General features: G+C 44.7%; 1 protein-coding gene across 1 annotated transcript; it reads left to right on the top strand.

Moving 5' to 3' along the window:
* Positions 1–1,474: 1,474 nt before the first annotated feature.
* Positions 1,475–19,826, top strand: LOC120446109 (tyrosine-protein kinase-like otk). The gene is made up of 7 exons (XM_039626903.1): positions 1,475–2,427; positions 7,265–7,399; positions 7,467–7,628; positions 15,257–16,146; positions 17,044–18,476; positions 18,534–18,870; positions 19,056–19,826. Exons 1-7 carry the CDS (start codon positions 2,376–2,378, stop codon positions 19,146–19,148), a joined length of 3,102 nt encoding a protein of 1,033 aa, XP_039482837.1. The 5' UTR covers positions 1,475–2,375; the 3' UTR covers positions 19,149–19,826.
* Positions 19,827–21,343: the final 1,517 nt, after the last annotated feature.

Genomic DNA, 21,343 nt, shown 5'->3' with positions numbered 1-21,343 from the left:
AAAGTGGAAAAGCGCACTGGAGGCCCAACTTTGGATGGTTTGGATGGTTTGGATGGTTCAGATGGTCCGTCCCTTGGCCCTTCTGGGCATGGCCATGGCCAGCCTTTGATAACCGCACACACGCATTTCCACGCAGATATAATCACAAAGGGCCCGGGCTGTTAATCAGGGGCGGGGATGGGAGTTGTGTGGAGCGGGGAAGGGGAAGGGGGTGGCCACCACCCCTCACGGATATATGTATAGTTTATACAAATGGCAACGGCAGTTTACGACTCTTGGGTGTCAGTCAACGCCGGCTAAAGGATCTGCTGCAATTGTTTTTGTGGCTCTTGGGTTGGTTTTCCATTCTGCGGGGTTGAAAGGCCTCGTAAAAAAATCAAGCGGAAAACTATAAAATGGAAATCCACACACACTCGCCCAGGCCCTTGCTCATAATCGCACAGTAGCCATGGACTGTCTTAGATGCACAGCAATATATTTGATCTATTAGGCTTTATGAAAAGGTTCAAGAGTGTTTTGGATACCAATCAACCAATTATGAGATCCTACAATCTATAATCTATAACGATTATATGAGAAAAAGCCCAAACTTGCAGTGCAAAGGATTCAATTTTTTATTTCTAAATAGTTTGGATGTTTTAAGACAACTTTTCATTCAGTTCTGTTAGATAACAGTTTGACTTGGCGTATTAAATACAAATCGTATGTTTTACCAATTTAAGTTTTCCTATGTTTTTTCGAGTGTGGAGAATTGGTAGTGGAATTACGAGTATCTTGCAGCTTTCCCGAGCCACGCGCATATATCCGCTCGTAAAAGCAGCAAGCCACCAATGGATTTCCTCCCACTGCCGCCCGACCACCCCATTTTAGCTGATTCTTGGTTTGGTCATTAAGACGCATTATTGTTTGGACTTCAAATCGGGGAAACGGTCGGGTGATGAGACAACGGGCGGTTTGCATAGTGACTCTGATCTGATTGCCGACAACTGATAGCTTTATTTCATTAAATGAAACTAGGATGGGGAAAAATTGAGTCCCTTTTTCATATAGCAAATTAATTATTCATGCTTGAAATAAGCTCATGGAAAAGATTTTAATTTTTTAATCACAGAAAAACAATTTTCTCACATCTCAAAGATTACTATTTAAATGAGATGTGTATTACTTTTTATTGCATGATTTTTAAATGATACTGTCCCTTAAATTGTATGCTCATCAGCTAAACACAAATTTTTATAGGTAAATTAAATGAAGCCTTCAAAACTCCACTTCAAACTTGGCGCGCGACAAGCGAGTGCTGCAGCTCGGCAACACTGTCGGAAATACGGGGCATGCAAGGAATACTGGTCACGACTAAGCATATTCCTCCGGAGAGAGCGCTATCTGAACCCAGTATTTTCCGCTGAGAGAGCAGCAAAAGCCGGTTCCCACCAACAACTTCGAACAGCCGGCGGAGTTCAGTAATAAACAGACTTCGAACGCGTGCAGTTCAGATTCAGGTTCGATTGGATTTGAGATATCCAAGTGCCGCTCCGTTCTTTTTCGATACGTTCTGTTTGTATTTGCCCGAGTTTGCCCCGACCAAAAATCACCCACCAAAGCCGGTTCGGTTCGGGATGCGATGATGCCAAGGATGCAGCTGATGCAGCTGATGCAGCCGGGCTCTTGTATCTTTAAGATACAAATTAAGTTGATTTGTTGCGCTCGCGTTCTCTTGGGTAATTGAACCCCAGTTGGGCTCCTTGTGCCCTCTGCCGCGCGGCCCTCGGTCGTCAAGCATTTCGTTGCATTTTGTGTATCTAGATACCTTTGTCGGTATCCGTATCCGTCGCTTGTCAATCTGGTCGCTGATAAAAAAGCAGACGCACACGTAAACGCAGCCACGAAACATAAACCAGCGTCAACGGAAAATAAGAGTAAAAAGTAACAAACAGCAAGTGGCGTATCAGTTCGTGTGTTCGGTGATAAATGCATTTCATGCGTTCCAACTATGTAAATAGCAATTTAATTTGAGTGTCCACAGTAAACATCAAAAAACCGCCCTGGACTCCAGTCACCAATACCACCACCAATACCACCACCACCCCCGGTGGATCCCAGTGAAACCCCGGTAAACCCCTGAAAAGGGCAGTCGTAGTCATCGTCGTATGTCTGTGCCATCCAAATATTGAATATTTACAAATGCGTTGAGTGCATTTTCGAGTGGCCGGCACTTACAGTGACTCTCTTCTGGTGGATGTGCGAGTGTATTCATCGGATTGCCAGCCCTATAAAAACTCCGTTTCCGATACCGATCCGATACGCGAGTGCTTATATTTTTGTGTCGCTAATTGAGAGCAAAGGTGTCAAAGTGCTGCGGATACATATATACGCAGATGACTGCCAGGATGATCTCAATATACGGCCTGGTCTTGGCTTCGATGATGGGTAAGTGGTCTGCTACTATTGGATTATGTGGGCAAAGTGAGGGGAGGTTGCCTTTTCTCTTTGGGTTTTTTGCAATCAAATTCATTTCATTTGCTTAAGGGGTTTTCAATTCGCATTTATTTGCTTATTTCGATGTCGGCATTTGGAGATTGCCTTTGCGAACTTCAAAGGAATCACAACATTTGTATTGCGCTGAATATTCGCCATTCCATCTTGGGCGAGACCACCCATAATGTGGACTCTATTAACCTCGGGGCTCTGCCGTCCACACAGAACTACTCCTATTACCTTATTCTTCGAGGGCTATTTTGTGTTGCGAAGAAAAACCGAAAACCCAGAGAGCCTTTGTCTCTGGCAATTCAATTTGAAAGGCAAGCGGCGTGCAAAATGACTCAATTAAAAGTCAGCCAGGAGCCACCAAGCTGGCATTACTAATTTGGAATAGGAGAAGGAAAGCAGCGGGAGAGGAAGCCATTTGGAAAATTATGAGTCTCAGTTCAGGACCCGGTTCAAAATGAAGTCATTTGGGCAAACATCAACAGCCAGCGAAGAAAAGCAAAAAAGTGACAGGCTACCATTGAGGTCCTTACAGCCAGGTTATTATTTTCAATGACAGATGTTGCTCATTAAGAACTTTCCTCAAGATAAAGTAGTCAATCTAAAAATACAACTTATTAAACTACTCTCTTGGAATTTAGATAATATATTGTTTCTTTACCATCTCATTATACATTCCATCCTTTCTCCTCTACAATTGTATTTATTAATTAGGCATTCATTTCCAAACCGTATGGTACACGATTCCAAATATTTTTTGCCAGTGCTAGAACACACACTCTTGAAATAAAAGGACTATCCTGCCAAGGATCAGGATACCCACTTGAAGTGAGACAAGCGACGCCGAAATTTCGGCTAATCAAATATAGTTTACGGAGGGGATTACCAGAGGGATAAGGATCGAACCCGGAGGAGGGGGATCTCGGGTCTCAAGAGGGACACGATTATGCAAACGGAGGTCCTTAACAACGCATATGTGTGTGTGTGTGTATGCATGCGTGTTTGTGTGTGAGACAGGACAGAGCTGAGAACTGCTGACTGTTAAGTAGCACAAAGGCAAACAGCCGCTAACAAAAGCCAGCCGGCAGACAGCGAGGATAGGGGGATTCGGATTCGCATATTTCAAAATCTGTGCAACGCTACAGAGGTCCATTATTTGTATGGCAAATAATGTGGCTGTCAGTGTGTGTGTGTGTGTGAGGGTGAGGGTGAGTGTGCGAGTTCCTTTTGTGTGGCAGTCATAATTTGTTATTCAAGCATGCAAAATGCTGCATGCAACATGCCAGGCCAGAAGCAAAACCAAAAGCAAAAGCATCGCACATCCCACATTAAGGGCAGCTGTGGCAACTACATAACTCCCCTTCACCAACCTTTGCCACAGCCACACACCTCCTGCCCCTCTCCCTTCTGCCTGTCTGCATCCTTCGGCAACCTTAAAGACTTCCAGTCGAAAGTTCTCCAGAGAGCTCTCTCGAAAATTGTATGAACTAGTCATGCATTTGCTTAGAAAGCCAGGGAATAAAGGAAATTTCAGGGTTTAATGCTGCCTTATAATGAATCCAATTTATTAGGCTGTGTTCTATGAACAAATGGCTCACGTTTGAAATACACTGAATGCAAGGCATCCTAGTGGTTTTCTACTATACTGGATAACCAATCCAACAACAAAGGTGCTAGTCCCAGTGCTTAAGATCTCGTCTTACATAGTACATAGTGTTAAACTTTATCTAGTCAGCTTGATATTTCTTATTGAAGGCGTTCAAAGAAATATTATTTTTACACATAAGCAGTAAGAAAATAGACCATTTTTTGATTAAAAAAATGACTTGCAGGGACTTAGCTCGCAGTACAAATCAATTTTCATTTTATAGAACATAATATTTCAATTTTGTTTGAACTACAAAGGAAATGATCCAGAGAAGCTCGACTGTCGTTGAAAGGAAAAATCCCCGAATAAAGTCTTGTGAGTGATTAAACATGCTGTAACCTTTAAATTCAATTATTCCTTTGCTGGCCATTTTTACCCCTGAGAAAACCTAGATCAAACGTTTGACGCGTAATTGTCAGACACAATTCCACTTTTCAGTCAGTGCCTGTCTGTCTGTTGACTTGCAGTTTTCCGGCATCGCTTTTCCCAGACAAATGCCAAACATTCCAGAGTGACAGTTCAGTTCTTGCCCCCCCCATTCCCATTCCCAGTCTCATTCCCATTGCCACCCCCCCCCACACACACAAAATCAAATCAAAACGCCACCCATGGGGCAAGTTCAAGTGGCTGCCACAGTGGGTTGCCTGATTATTACTACAATATTTCGCATTCATTGTGCTTAATCGACGAATGTTGCCGCACCATTTGTGGCAGTCAAAGTTGGATCTGTATCCGCATCTGCGTGGTATCTGAATCACAACCAGAATCTGAATCTCAAGATGCTGATGAGCAGGAGGCCCCAGCAGTTGGTACTCGTAATACTGCCTGCTGCTGACTTGCTGATTTCGGTTATTCGAGCCAAACAAACGAACTAATTATCACACACACACACCCGCGAAGAGGGTAAGTGGGTGAAAGGAACAATACACTGAGAAGATTTCCTTGAAAATAGCCACGAGTTTCAAAAGAAGTCCAGAAGAGTTCCAAGTACATACCTTGAAGTATATACATAAAATACAAATGTATCACTTTATTTACTCTAATAAGTTCTTTAAGAAATCTATCAGTACATGTACATATGTATAACGCGTGGGGTAAAAGGATTCACAATATTTATTTATCTTCTTATCTACTAGTTTTTAACATAAGCTGTATTATTTGTCAATACAAGAGCGTAGTTTTTAAAGTTGCTTACCAAATGTATATATTCCTATAAAAGTCTTGTGCTTTTTAAAGTAAATAATATCTCGTTCAATAAATCAAATGAAATGGCTATTTTAAATTTGGAAAACTCGCACTTGACTGCCCTGCTTTTCGCCAGTGTATATCTACAGACAGATCGAGATGGGCAGTTGGGACCGGGACTGCCCGCTGCTCCGTGGTTCTGTCGCTGATGTTTGCAGCATCAACACTTTTTCAGTTTGCTGCTCGGCTCCTGCGCCACCAGTGCTCCTCCGCAGCTCCACCTCCTGCTACACTGGTTCCCCACCTCGTCGTCTTCCGCACCCTCACGCATTTTTGTGCCCACATCAGCGCAATCAACGGACTGCGGAGCGGGACGCATATTTCTTTAATCGACGCCCAGTAACTGACTTTGTTCCCTCGTCTCGATCTCGTTCTCGGTCTCGACTCCACCCGACTCGACTTGACTCGAATTGACTTGACTCGTTTTCCGCACGGCAAATTAAATCGATTCAGGGGAGGATTGGGCAGGGGCCAGGGTTGTGCCCAGCCAGAGGAGGGCATCCCGGTGCCTGCCCAACTGCCTTTTTGGTTGGGCCTTGTATCATAACACGTCTGCCACCGATGTGACTGGCATATGAAACCAATGGAGCCCCTCCTCCGAAAAGCCAGTAATGGTGTTGTAGCCGTTGTTGTGGGCCTGCTTATTGATTCCTCGGCGCGGTCGTGCTCTTGGCCAAAAAGGAACTGCGCCCGGGCCCCACAATCTGAGGTGTTGTCTCAAATTGCTCCAATTAGTGGCCAAATATAATGGTGGCCGTTTTGTAGTTCTTGTTCGGGTTCTTGTTCATGTTTCTGTACCTGCTTCCCAACTTGTATAATCAAAAATAATTGCGTTTGAATTGCTTTTCGTTTCGAGTTGCGAGTTGCGGTTGCCAGCTATCTTCTGCTATGCTTACACACTTGACTTTGTAGCCTCGTATGCGATATATGGCGCCACTTGTGGTCTGATTTAAGCCCCTTTAAACCACTAATGTGAAATGGTCCTTTCAGTTGAATAAGTTGCATGAGTTTCTTGCCAGCTCATTTGGTAATCACCATTAATCGCATTCATATTTGCCACACCTGACCAGTGAATCGCATTTTACGAGTAAATGCAGCAAATTGCATTCGCGGCTGTTGATTTAATATAATAACCGAATTGCATTCACAAAATAACGGGGAAAACACAAATTAAATGAATAAACACATTTTCCTCTCGTAATGCGTTTATTTTTCGCCTGGTTTTTATATACGCCTTTCCTTCTGGCTTTTAATTATGTTGGTACAAAACTCTGAATGCGTTTTTGTTTGTTTTTTCTTCATGCACATATTGTAATTTTGTTTGAGGACCCGCAACATTGGACGGCAATGGTGTTGTTTTTTCCGAGATGTTTTTTTATGATACTCTATAAAGGGTATTTATTGAAATTGAATTGCAAAGTTACTACCCGTTTAAGTTCTTAAACTTATACAATTAAATGTTTCGTGAGTCATGTTTCATAATTTAGTTTTATGCCACATAATAAGTACCTTAATCATTGAAGCCGTAGAGTATTCAAAAAATGGTTTTTTGATCTCCAAAAAGCCTGTGTTTTTTGTGCTTCCGCCCTTTTTTGAGTATTTTGTTGCTGGTGTTTTTGTGTTCCTGCCCTTGCAAAGCGCTTACAAAATTACATTTGCGTTAAACACTGTAATTTAAGCAGCCTAAGCGCATTTAATTTGTTTAAACCACTTTAATTAAACGAAATTATGGCTAATGCACTTTTTTAGTTAATTACACAAAATTGTTTGATGAGGCTTCGGCTGTTTAACTTAAATTTAAAGGACTTCTGCCCTTTAATCGGGATAATGGGTGACTGTAATGAGATCCAGTTTACTAATTTCCCTCGCTTATTTCTGTAATTACAGCCTACGTTTTGGCCAGCTCCTCGCGTTTCCAGCGATTGCCCCAAAGTCAGTCCGTGGTGGAGAACGAATCCGTGAAGTTCGAGTGCGAATCCACCGACTCCTACAGCGAACTGCACTACGACTGGTTGCATAATGGTGAGCAGCGATTTACATATCCCGTGGACGGGCATTAAGCATTCGCCTTCCTTGCAATCCATTCCAGGTCATCGGATTGCGTATGACAAGCGTGTCCATCAAATCGGCTCCAATTTGCATATCGAGGCGGTGCGGCGCACAGAGGATGTTGGCAGCTATGTTTGCATCGCGACAAATTTGGCCAGCGGCGCCAGGGAGGCGTCTCCGCCCGCCAAATTGAGCGTGATATGTGAGTAGTTACCCCCAGCTCCAGCTCCAGCTCCATTCTCAATCCCAGTACCCATGCCATTCCCATTCCCACTCCCAGACCCACAATTGTTCGCAATAAGCAAATTGACTGATGGTTAAGGGCGACAGCAAATCTGTCTTTGCTTGTGCAAATTAACAAAGCGAAATTGAATTGTATGTGGGGAGTTGGGAGCACTGGAAAATATTCGATTCAAGTTTAAGCAAATTGTGCTCTTAATATACTTTATTTAGAGCCTAAGCCATGAAATTTCAATAGAGTATTCAATAGAGAACTAACCGATATGAGCTACCAGCTGCACTGCTCTCGAACTGCTCGCCGGTTTCTCCGCGTGTAATTGCTATGCATAGGGCAAATTCATTTGATTAATGCTGCATTTAATGGTATTCCAGCCCCCTCTCCCCTTTGTCCACCACCACCACCACCACCACCTCAGACCCTTTTTAGATACGGGCAAACCACAAGGCAACAAGAAAAGGTAAAGAGGCATAAAAACGCAACCGAAGCGAACGGAACGCAGCCCAACAAACCGATGAAAGATAAAAACCGAAAGTTTTGATGTACATGCGTCAGATCCCATGCTAGCCAAGCCCCCTTTCCCCACGCCCCCTTGCGAAGACCCCCCCCCCATGACCCCTCGCCCAGAGCTACAGGAAGTGCAGTGCAGTGCACAGAATGCATCCCATGCATCGGACCGTGAAGAAGAAGACCCTGCCGAAGAAGCAGCACACTGAAAAAGATCACTATGTTCTTAAATCAGCTCTGCATTCCACCTAAAAGTTAACTTTTTTAAATGAGATAAGCTTCTTTTGCAAAGGGTCAAGCTATATCTGCATCTACAAAAGACCAAGTGTTTAGTATACCAACAGGTTTAGATAAAATATTTCCCAGTGCATCGCTGACTGCCTTCAAGTAGCAAGTGCAGTTGCAGTTCTTGGCCTCGGGCTGAGGCCGCGGCGTCACGTGATTGATGTTCATTTAGTTGCAGTTGCCTTTAAGCAGAAAAATGCATAAATTTACCAAATAGCTCCCCAACACACCCCTACTCCTTCGTCTACCTCTTTCATGTAAACAAAACGCGAGTTTTATGCACAATCTGGAGTGCATGTGTTTGGGGGCTCTCCTATATGGGAGATATATCTGGTATCTGCTATCTGCAACTGCATCTACATGTGCATTTCTATCTGTATCTGTATCTGTATCTGTATCTGTAGCTGGGCTGTCAGCACGGCCACGGCATCGGAGCTGTGATCAAAGCCACCCAACAGCAAAGGCATCTTCCCTCCGCCATCGCTATTTATACACCAGCCTCATCTCAAGTGTTCTTAGCTAATTAATTAACTAATTAATTTGTAGTTTCGGGAGTTGATTTTAATTGCCACAGCTCCCCCCGAAAAAGCAGCTGCTGCTGCTGAAAAGCGTGCAGCGTATATGTATATATATATGTTTTTGTATCTTTAAGCGATGGAGGGAATGTATCTTGGCGCCAGCTGAAGCTAAGTGGGTTATGTGATTACCACCCCCTGCCCAGCTTGCATCAATCTCATAATTCTTGAGCAGCAGACAAAAACTATTAAAATATGCGTGGAAGTATGGAAGTTAGGATGGAGATGGTGTCGTTGCTCCTCAAATTTTGGGTTCGGTAACCATTTTATTCAGGAGCCGTCTTCATTGTGTCCTGGCTGCATTTTCTTGGCCGGGATTTTCCCGTCTGCACTTTTCTCGGAAATAAGTGTTCAATTAAGCGCGGGCAAAGTGTCATTTTCATTTGCAACATTTAACAAATTTGCAATGGGGATTAAAAGGAGAAAAGACAATCTGCTAAAAGCTCATTAGATAGAGGAATATGCAGTTCTGCTTCAATAACAATACCAGAGAGTTAGAACACTAGCATTTTAGATGAGAAATAATAGCAAGTAATCGAAACATACTATAAAAATTACTGAAAGGTCGGGAAGATTTGAAATAAACGTATATTTCAAGAAATGTCTTAAATTTCTTAATATATACTAAATATAAAAAAGACGGTTGGTTACAGTTTTAGTACTGAAGTTTATTTGAATTTGTTAAGCAAATGTGAAAACGCTTTAGTCAATAAAAGCAAATGGAAATCCCAGAAATGGTTGCAATCTTAGCGGCCAAATCAAGTAAACCTCTTTTCCGGGATTCATTACAAACGGGAAGGCAAATGCTGACAGTGCCCGGCGACTAACCGATGACTACAAGGAATTAAGCAGACAGCGAAGAAATTATACAGACAGCAATAAAACCAGGACCCAGAAGCGAGTCACAGCCCAAAAAACAAGGACCAAGGAGAAGGCAGTCGCGTCAGACCAAAACCAGACGACTGGCTCCTGGAGGACGATGAGTGGGGGGAAAGGACATTCCAAACATTTGCTCAGCGAAAGGGGTTGTTGGACTCTCAGGACTCGCAGGACTCGCAGCTCAGTACTCAGGCAGGATACACAGACTAACCAGTGAACAGCTGAGCGGAGCTGGTGGCTAAAACCAGAGGGAAATGTGTTTGTGCGCTGAAATGTATGGGGGAAATGAAATGCAACATTAACACGAAACATAAACATAAAATGAGAAATGGCAGCAGCAACAATGGCAACCGAACAGCCAGCAAAGTCATAAAAACCAAACAAAATGCAAAGACACACCAAGGACGAGGACCAGGACGAGGACGAGGGCGAGGTAACCAGAGCGGGATTTGCCGGGTAATGTCAGGACGAAAAGCAACCCTCAAATCGACCGCCCAGGCACCCAGGCACCCGGGCACCCCCATCACATATAGACTTCTGCCCCGCTGTTGTATCTGTGCTCTAGACACAAGTTCAAGTTGACTGCAGTTGGCAAGTTGGGTTTTTATTTTACGGATACGGCGGGGGTGAAACGGGATGCCCGGGGAGTCGCGCGGGCGCGGGGGGTGTGGAACCGGATAATTTTCATTTTGTGAATGCCGGAAAAACGCATAAAATTTTACGAGCCGAGCTCGCAGAACATTAAAGGGGACGACGACAGACAGACCGAAAAACAGAAAAACAGACACGAGCTTGCAAACAGAAAATGTAGCCAACTTTTTGGCGCGCTATCCTGCGTCCTTTCTCCAATTCAGTTCCTCTCTACACAGCAAGAATAATACCAGTTCTTATTTAGAACTATAAATACGGATTTTAACTACTAATTCACTTTGGAAAGCAAAGAAATTATACATTAGTTTCACACATTTTCTTTTAATTAAAGATTCTTTGAAATATATTTTAAACATACAAATCCACTAGCACCGAACAATTTTCTCTCTGTGCATGCCGTTCAACCACTCTTTTCCTAACTCTAGGATTTTCTTTATATTCCTTTTTGGCATTTATTTTACTTTTAGCTTTTCTGTGCTGTTACACGAGTTGATCATTAGCAACTTTTGGAGAAAGCATTACATACCAACGGCATCAGGGGCGTAGTTCAGGGAGTCCCCCTTTAAAACGGGGGGCTAACTGCCCTCGCAAGAGGGCAAAAGTCACAGCAGCTGAAGTCCCCCTTTCGCAAAGCCACTGCGAAACCAGAGGGCAGACAATGTGCGATAATCGAATGTTTAACGTTTTAATTTGAAAAACGTTTGGGGTGCTGGGTGCTGAGACAGCGGCTGGCCAACTTTAATTAAAGATCCGACGATAACGCTGCGGAGCAGGACACATCGAGTGTGCTCCGGTCAGTTGTTGCCATAAATTTTCCATAAACACAAATGGCCAAAATGGCTGGCCACTGAAATCGGAGAGCTGGGGTAGGAAGGAAGTGGGTAGGAATATCTGAAATTCATTGATATCGAAATACGCTGATGAAAGCCACTCATCGATTTGTATCTGCGGCAAACGATCTGCCAAATAGTTAATTTGTTGAGTAAATATCTGCAAACAATTTTGATGCATTTCCCTCTTGCATCTGCGCCAATTTGTGAAATGGGTCAATAACTTGTAAGCCGCTTTGTGCACCGCACACACACAGAATGCCCAGCCAATTGAAGTGAAATGGAGTGGCCAGTTGGACAACTGGATAGATGGAAGCAGAGAAGCAGAGAAGGGCTGCGTAAGTCCATTAACGTTCACAATTACCGCCGGCCACTTCAGAAACTCAGCCACTTCTATGGGCTCCCATTTCCATGCCTCCATCTTTCGCTGGACATGGGCCACTTGGGTTTATGACAGCGCTGAAAACCCTTCCACTCGAGCTCCATTCCCAACTCGGCCCGCCCAAATAATCTATTTTTGATTATCAATTAATTATATTTTCATAAAAGCGAGCGATAAAAAGAAGTGCAGCACTGCACCACTGCAGCTCCAGAAACGAGCGAAAGAAACGAGCTATCTTATCGGAAGGAGCGGACTCACAGTTGACGAAATAAGACGCAGTCGGCACACTTATTCCGCCTTTGGGGTCTTTGGTTCTCCAATGGAGGAGATGGGGAAGGTGAAGGGGATGGGGGCTCCCAAGACCCGAGCCGATAAGAACGATCCGCTTGGGGGGAACTGTCAATTTCGATATCTATAATTCTGCCCGCCTTTCGACATTTACTTCCACTTTGTTTACCCAAGCCGTCTCTATTTTTTTATGGCTCCTACTCACACCCCTCGTCGTGTGCATTCCGGCAATTGTTTACAGCGATTGTGGTTTATGCTCCATCCCATGGCCAGCGAAAAGTTTAACAAATTTATTTTGTTTCGGAGTCGTGTTGGTTCCTTTTCCCAGTGTTTAGTGTTTACCTCGACTTGCACGCTCAACGTGTGAATGACGGCCGCCTTCCGACCCCTCCTGTAACTCCCCCACCCCCCTATTATGCACTCCCTCCCACGCCCACAGGTATATGTATAGTAGATGCGACTACATCCCAGAGGTGTCAAAAGATCTGCTGCCTCTAACGATGCAGGCATCAGTCTAGTGAGAGCTTCTTAATTAGCGACTCACGGCTTGCTAGTAATTGAAGTTACAGTTAGTCATGTCTTTCTATAGGAGGCTATTAGATACAATAGCTCCAAAGATCACAGAGCTATCTCAACATGACGCCGAAAAGAGATAAAGATTTGGCACGAATAACGATTCCAAACAAGCTATGTATCTTAAAGATGCTTTACAAATCTACTAAGCTACTTCGAGTCAAGGGATGCCAGTTCAGTACGAGTATGTATGTTTAAACGTGGTTCCGGAAAACACAACTTTTTTCTGGTTTTTGTATGTGTACTAGCACATCTAATGTTAAGACTTACCCATCAAAGATTGTAATCTATTACGTACGAACCATAGTAAATGCCCAACCTGTTTAACCAAAATACGAATATCATTAGGCAACATTTCCCCACTTCTATGTTAAAAGGCCAACCCATCAGATACTTCTGTGTTTACCTGTCGAGTGGCGAGTTGAATCCGTTCCACACTTTACCCGCTGCACACTTTGCCGCCCCTCATGTTTGGCCATCCATTAGATACTTTTGCTCCTCGGCTGTCTAAGTGCCAATTAGTTCACTCTACTGTCATTTTAGTCGTAACATATACCAAAACTTTGTGCCACAGGCCCACGGAGAATATCCATCGGTACGTACAACGTACCACCATACAAAGTCGTCGTCGAGCTGACGGACGTGCCCCAAGAAGAGCAAATATACAAACACATTTCAAACTTTTGACACTTCCCCAACGGAGACGAAGACAGGGCTCTGTTTATTGAGTTGTTGCTGTCGGTTCGGTTCGGTTCGGTTTGGTTCTGTTTTTCCATTGCCTGCCACCAAATAAGTGTCTACAAATATTTAGAGGCATTTTTTGTTCACTGACTCTGCGAGAAGCAAACAAAGTCGGTGCCCAAACAAGATTTATGTGCATATGTAAATTTTCTCTAACGCGGCCAGCAAACCGCAGCCATCCAGAGACCTGGCAAACATTCAGCAGATAGGCAAAGAAGAGAAATATCCATAAAACATACATCATCCATTTGCCTAGATCTCTGCTCGCTCCTTCGGGCCGGCAGATAAAAAATGTTTTATGAAAATTATGGCACCATCTCCGAAGGCTGTGGCAATCACATATATACGGAATACCAAAGTCGGGCAAATAGAGAATCTAGGAAAACAATTTGAATAAATTATTTGGGGGGGGTGGATACCAAATTAGAACTTTAAGGAGCAGCATCGCTTGGCATCCGACAATTATCGCTCCGAATACAAAAGTATCTCATTCACATCGGCACAATGGGCTGCAGATACACGATTGCAGCACCAAGATATCATGGAAGTCCGGTCATACAAAAGCCACACACAGAGAAATTTTGTTATGGACAACCAATATGAAATGCACACTTAATTTGATGATGAAATATATTTCAGATTTAGGGAATATTCAGCAGATATTTCATTTAACTAAGCTGCTATTTAAAATAGACTTATATGACTAGTATTTCAGTCGTAGCCATATTAATGAATATCTGCCATTCTTTGCATCCAAGAATCCAAGGTTGTTCTCTGTGCAGCGATTGTGTATGCTAGCGTGTCTGCAACATGACTGGCCACGCCCCTTGCGCCTCCGGCTGCCACTAAAACATAAATTAAACCCTATGCCATGGCAGAGAGTTTAGAGAGCAGCGCATTCTTCTTTTGGACTGCAGTTTTTTCCCCCCCATTTTTTATGCGCTTTTCTTTTGCGCCATAGAAACTCTTTTCTCATGCGGCAATTGTTGGCAAGTACCGTTCCATTCCGTTCCGTCTGGCCAAGAAGTGAAAGAGGAGCCCGGCGGGCAGGAAAACGGGGGGCATGTGAGCATTTACATATGGGCAGCAAGGTGGGGTAGAGGTGGAGCCTTCTCCTGACTGACTGACAGTTCAATTTATGCTTCCTCGCCACCTTAAATGGGCTGCCAGGCTGCGCCGATAAAGACAAAGATTGCAGCGTCGTGTTCGGCGCTGAACTGACGATAAAATGCACTTAATGCCGCGCGAAATACCCGTACTTTCCATTGGAAATAAGTATAACCAAAGGGCCCCGGCATGCGGAAAGCAGAAAATCAGAAATCAGAAGAGGGAGCAGCGGCGAATTCGCATAGCCAAGAAAACGCATTAAGGCTAAATGTATCTTCCGGATATATTATGCATATTTATGGAATGCCAGCCTATTCGGTTTCACCCCGGCTGATCAATAACTTTAGGGGGATATTCTCTTTTCTCTGGCATCGAGCATTCCGTTGGCCGAACTGCTGTGGCAACCCTCGGCCTGCGTCTTGCATTAATTCAATTAGTTTATAGCCCACACTCATTTCACAGCTTCAATCTCCGCAGCTGCTGCCTTTTTTACACGGTCAGAAAATAGCTGTGTCATATTTTGAAATTAGCCATAATTTTGTTAGTATTAAAAAAAAGTTTTTAGTCCTTCAATGATTTAATATCCGTGGAATTATGTAAAGCAGACTCTTACCATTCTTGCAATTACTTTTACATGCGTATTATTTAAGAGGTAGTGAGTTGATAATTAATATAATTACTTGACCCGAATAGATATACATTATAAACTATTGACATATACGCTCTGTGTATATTAACGCTAAATAACACCATCATACCCATCCCTTCCTCCAGATCTTGAATCCGCCAGTGTCCAGCTGCTGGGCAGCAACCGCAACGAGCTGCTGCTCAAGTGCCACGTGGAGGGCGCCTCAGGAGATTCGGATCCGCTTGAGATCGAATGGTATCGCAATAGCGAGAAGCTGAGCACCTGGAGAAACGTCCAGCTGGATCAGCACCGCCTGATAGTCCGACAGCCGGGCAGCGACGACGATGGTCTGTACCGATGCACCGCCTCCAATGCGGCGGGTCGAGTGATGAGCAAGCAGGGCTACCTCTATCAGTCCAGTGTGAAGTGCCTGCCCAGACTTGCGAGGCGGAAGAGCCAAAAGGTGATGGAGTCCTGGGATAAGCAGACGTTCCTGTGCCGCGGCAAACGCGGAGGAGCTGCTGGCCTGGAGTCACTACCCGCTGCTCCAGAGGATCTGCGCATTGTGCAAGGGCCCATTGCACAATCGATTATCAAGGAGGGTGAGCCGACGGCATTAACCTGCCTCTATGAACTTCCCGACGAGCTGAAGAACCAACGCATCCAACTCCGCTGGCGCAAAGATGGCAAACTTTTGCGGCAAGTGGAACTCGGTGGTTCGGCGCCAATTTCAGGTCACTCCTTTGACTCCGGCAAGGATGCTCTGCTGCGGGAGGATGCCAGACTAGTGCTGCACAAACAGAATGGCACCCTAAGCTTCGCCAGCATTATTGCCAGCGATGCGGGCCAGTACCAGTGTCAGCTGCAGCTGGAAGCCCATGTCCCGGTTAGCTCATCTCCCGGCGTCCTGGAGGTCATCGAACAATTGAAGTTCGTTCCTCAGCCCACGTCCAAGAACTTGGAGCTGGATGCAGTGGTGGCCAAGGTTCACTGCAAGGCGCAGGGCACTCCAACGCCCCAGGTGCAGTGGGTTAGGGTAAGTAGTCCAGTTATAGTTAGCTTTCATTTAGTGATCATTTTGACAATTTCCATTTCGTAATAGTCGAAGGAAAAAGCGGTTGACATCCGCTTGTTCAGTAATTGCCCAGGCACTTCGGTCTTCATTTCGACAGCTTCCAAATGGGAATGTTAGTCATTTCTGACACTTTACCTCCCACTCCGCTGCAATGATGGCCACATGTCACTGACAAATTGAAAAACCCGCAATGCGCCGCTGGGCAAACTTTTCCTCCAAACAAACCGTTTCATATGCAAAACTCTATTGAGTCTATCTGGCCTAAGCACCCTTTTGCTATCTCTCGAATATCCGAAAAACGAACCCACCATTGAGCGTTTTGTGTTGCCAGCTGTTTGCCATGGCCAACCAATTTCGACAACTGTTTGTCTATTTGGGAATGGGAATGGGAATGGGAATGGGCCGAAAAAAGAGGATGAAACCCTTTCAAAGAAAGTTTTTCATTTGGACGGAAAACAAACCTGGCTCAAACCTGTTCAAAGTGTATTGCGTCCTTTTTGCCTGCTTTTCTGCATTTTTGATGAAAACGCATGGCACACGTTGGCAAATTGGTTGGTAATGGTCAGCTGTCTGTTTCTATTTCTCACAGATACCGGGGCCAAAAATGTTCCATTCAACTTTGATATTAACAGATTGAAATTGCATAATAAATTTGCATGTGTCTTTGATATTCAAATTCAGAAATATTCGGCTATGCCGCCGAAAACACCAGTTTGATATGGTTTGATATCAAATACATACAACCAAAAAGTGGTGAAGAAAATAGGGGATACACCAACAAAAATACTTTAGAATTCTAGCTGTAATGATATATCCCCGTAAAATAATCTAACAAAAAAAAAAACCATTTCTCTGCAGGAAGGGGAAAATAACACTTTACCCGACCAAGTGGAAGTGGATGCCAATGGAACACTGATTTTCAGAAACGTGAACTCGGAACATCGCGGCAACTACACTTGCTTGGCCACCAACACCCAAGGTCAGATAAATGCCACCGTGGCCATAAATGTGGTGGTCACTCCCAAATTTAGTGTGCCCCCAGTGGGACCCATCGAGACTGCGGAACTGGGAACCGTGGTGATTCACTGCCAGGCGATTGGGGACCCCAAGCCGACCATTCAGTGGGACAAGGATCTAAAGTATCTGAGCGAGAACAACACGGACCGCGAAAGATTTAGGTTCCTGGAGAACGGCACTCTGGAGATACGGAATGTCCAAGTGGAGGACGAGGGTAGCTACGGGTGCACCATCGGAAATAGCGCTGGACTTAAGCGAGAGGATGTCCAGTTGGTAGTGAAGACGACCGGTGACGGCTTCGCTCCAGAGGAATCCGCTGGTGATGGCTTCCTGGTCACCCGAGCTGTACTGATCACCATGACGGTGGCCCTGGCCTACATTGTTCTAGTGGTGGGTCTAATGTTGTGGTGTCGCTATCGCCGCCAAGCCAGAAAAGCTCGTTTGAACGATCTGAGCACTAAGGAAGCTGGCGGGGATCAGCCGGATGCCGCTGGCAATGGCAAGGGCTCTGAGCAGGAGCCCTGCCTCTCTAAGCAGCACAATGGCCACAGCAAATCCAGATCCAAGTCCAGTGGAGATGCCCAGAAATCCGATGACACTGCCTGCAGCCAGCAGTCGAGGGCTTCGAGGAAATCGGCCCACATCTACGAGCAACTGGCTCTTCCGAGATCCGGGCTCAGTGAACTCATCCAAATTGGACGCGGCGAGTTCGGGGATGTGTTTGTGGGCAAACTTAAGGCCACCTTAGTCACCTCGCCCTCGGACAAAGATGCGGATACGGAAAAGCAGCACAGCAACAGTGAAAATGGCAGTGGAGGCAGCGGAAGTGGAAGCACAACACTGAGTACTCTAAACGAGAAGCGTCGCTCCAAGACCTCCATGGACGACATTGAGGAGATCAAGGAGGAGGAGCAGGAGCAGCACAATCAGTCGGGTCTCGAGCAGCTTGTCCTGGTCAAAGCCCTGAATAAAGTGAAGGATGAGCAGGCCTGCCAGGAGTTCCGGCGACAATTAGATCTGCTGCGCGCCATCTCGCACAAGGGTGTTGTACGTCTGTTTGGTCTATGTCGCGAAAAGGATCCACACTACATGGTGCTGGAGTATACCGATTGGGGCGATCTCAAGCAGTTCCTGTTGGCCACCGCCGGCAAAGTGAACACTGCCACCGCAGGCAGCTCCTCGCCGCCGCCACTCACCACCAGTCAGGTTTTGGCCGTGGCCTACCAAATCGCCCGGGGAATGGACGCCATCTACAGAGCTCGGTTTACCCATAGGTAAGTTATTTAAGCGGGTCTTCTTATAGATCAAATTGGCAATGCTCCATCTTACAGGGATCTGGCCACTCGCAACTGCGTGATCTCCAGTGAGTTTATAGTGAAGGTATCCTATCCGGCTCTCTGCAAGGACAAGTACAGCCGCGAGTACCACAAACACCGCAACACGCTGCTCCCGATCCGCTGGATGGCGCCCGAGTGCATCCAGGAGGACGAGTACACCACCAAGAGCGACATCTTCGCATACGGCGTGGTGGTGTGGGAGCTCTTCAACCAGGCCACCAAGCTGCCCCACGAGGAGCTGACCAACGAGCAGGTGGTGCAGCGTTCGCAGGCAGGGTCCTTGGAGTGGTCAGTGGCGGAATCGACGCCCGACAGTCTCCGAGAGATACTGGTAAGCATCCTTATAGCCAAGAGCATTTGCTTTACTATCTATTAATGGTAATGACCACCTATTCCCATTGGTAATCTGGTGCATACTGATTATCAGGAATTTATAATGTAATGTAATTTATGTTTTTACGCTTTCCAAAAAGAAGTGAAACTAAGGATCTAACCATTTTCTTCCTCCTCTTCCAGTTGTCCTGTTGGGTGGCCAATCCGAAGGAGCGACCCTCGTTCAGCCAACTGGGAGCTGCCCTGAGCAAGGCGATGCAGAGTGCCGAGAAGTGAGGCCAGACTGAAGGCTCGATCATGCCAAAAAGTAAAAAGTAAAAAAGTAATTCGTAGTATTGTCTAAGTGTCTGCACGGGTTTTCTATCCGCTCAAAAACCTAGTCTTAAGCTCGAAGGATGTCTGCGCCTGTTCAACATGCGCACTTGATGTCCTTGTGGCACACACAAGGATTGATGGCTAAACTTAAGCAGTTACTGTACAAACACACACGACATACATACATACATATATACACAGTGTATTGGAATGGGGATATCTTCGAGAATAGTATTGCGTGGTGCTGCACATAGGTATGCAGCTAAAATGTACATAATATCTGCCACAAATATGCATTTAAACCAGTTGAAGCATTTCTAGGATTAGATCATTTTAACCTTTGTCAGCATTTAATAATCCACTTCTAAGCTAAATTCGTAGGTATAAACACACAAACATACATATGCATCACACAAACAACGAGCGATTTCATTGTTTTCGAACATTGATAAACTAAGCCAAATTTTAAGTTTAGCATTAAATATAAATCACACCACACACCCACATATTTTATCACAAGCCTAGTTATACACTTACATATATGCGTAAGAACAACCAGCCGAAACAATTTTATGACTAGCCATTTAAGCTTTGATGCATGTTTACAAAACATTTAAATAAACCCGCATAAATAAATTTAATCAGAAAGCAACATTTTAAAGTCTCGGCCTTATTTCGAAAGAAGAACTACGTGGGCTACTATTTTTTATGGCCATTTCATTTGGCATGGCAAATTTGTTGAGGGTCCTTTTGGGCCTAAGCGGACTTGGCTCATTCACACTTCACTTGATTTGAAAAACAAGAGAGAACGCTATAGTCGAGTTCCCCGACTATCTGATACCCGTTACTCAGCTAGTGGATGTGCGAAGAAGAAATTTCAACACTGACAGTTTTTGGCGGTTTGTGGGCGTTAGAGTGGGCATGGCAAAAAGTTTTTTGGCAAATTGATAGAAACTTACAAGACTAATACAAAAATGAAAAAATATCAAAACATTTTTCAGAAGTGTGGGCGTGGCAGCTTTGGGCGGTTTGTGGGCGTAAGAGTGGGCGTGGCAAAAAGTTTTTTTGCAAATCGATAGAAATTTACAAGACTAATACAAAAATGAAAAAATTTCAAAACATTTTTCAAAAGTGTGGGCGTGGCAGTTTTGGGCGGTTTGTGGGCGTTAGAGTGGGCGTGGCAACATGAATCGACAAACTTGCGCTGCTTCTATGTCTCTGGAGTCTGTATGCTTAATCTCAACTTTCTTTTTTTTGTAGTTCCTGAGATCTCGACGTTCATACGGACGGACAGACGGACAGACGGACAGACGGACGGACAGACGGACGGACAGACGGACATGGCCAGATCGACTCGGCTATTGATCCTGATCAAGAATATATATACTTTATATGGTCGAAAACGCTTCCTTCTGCCTGTTACATACTTTTCAACGAATCTAGTATACCCTTTTACTCTACGAGTAACGGGTATAATGAGCGCCTATTGAATGTGGGACTGGGCCCGTCTTGCCTCCACGTCTTTTCCCAAAACGATTGACAAACAAACATGGCAATAAACCGTAAAGTTGCCTTGGCTTATTGGGGCTTAAAGTCGCCGCACTCCTCGATTTTTTTGCCCGATTTTGCTGCTCCGGAAGTTCCAGCGCCTACGTAGCCAACAAAGTTTCCTCGTGCGAAAACTTTTGCCAGGACCAAATCCAGGCAATATTTGCATTTGAATCAGCAGCAAAAACAACACCGTTACACAATGAGTTGCCATTTTCCTAGCCTAGTGGATAGGCTGCTTAGCTTTTCCTGGCACGTACAAATATCTGCCTGTCATGAATATCAAATGCCTCCGAAAAAAGGTTGATTGAACAGTTGGTAGAAGGAAGTGTGGCAGGAAAAAAGGAAGAGCATAAGGGATATGTCGGAATGGGTTTGCAGCAGATTTGATACTCTATTTTACAAGGAAAACCTGAAAGGAACCTAAAAAGATGTTTGCATAAAAAAACGTATTTATTTCCCTATAGGCCATTTTTTAAAACGAAAACTCCTTGATAACTTGTTAACCAAAAAAAAAAGCATTAGCAAACGAGATAAATGGTACCTCTTCTCATTGCTTGCGTAACTCAAAGGCTGAACTGCATTGGCAATTTGTAAAACTGCCAAAA

The sequence above is a fragment of the Drosophila santomea genome, chromosome 2R (genome assembly GCF_016746245.2).
Source record: "Drosophila santomea strain STO CAGO 1482 chromosome 2R, Prin_Dsan_1.1, whole genome shotgun sequence".
NCBI lineage: Eukaryota > Metazoa > Arthropoda > Insecta > Diptera > Drosophilidae > Drosophila > Drosophila santomea.
Note: the sequence above shows the minus strand (reverse complement) of the source record. Positions and strands in the feature narration are given on the sequence as shown.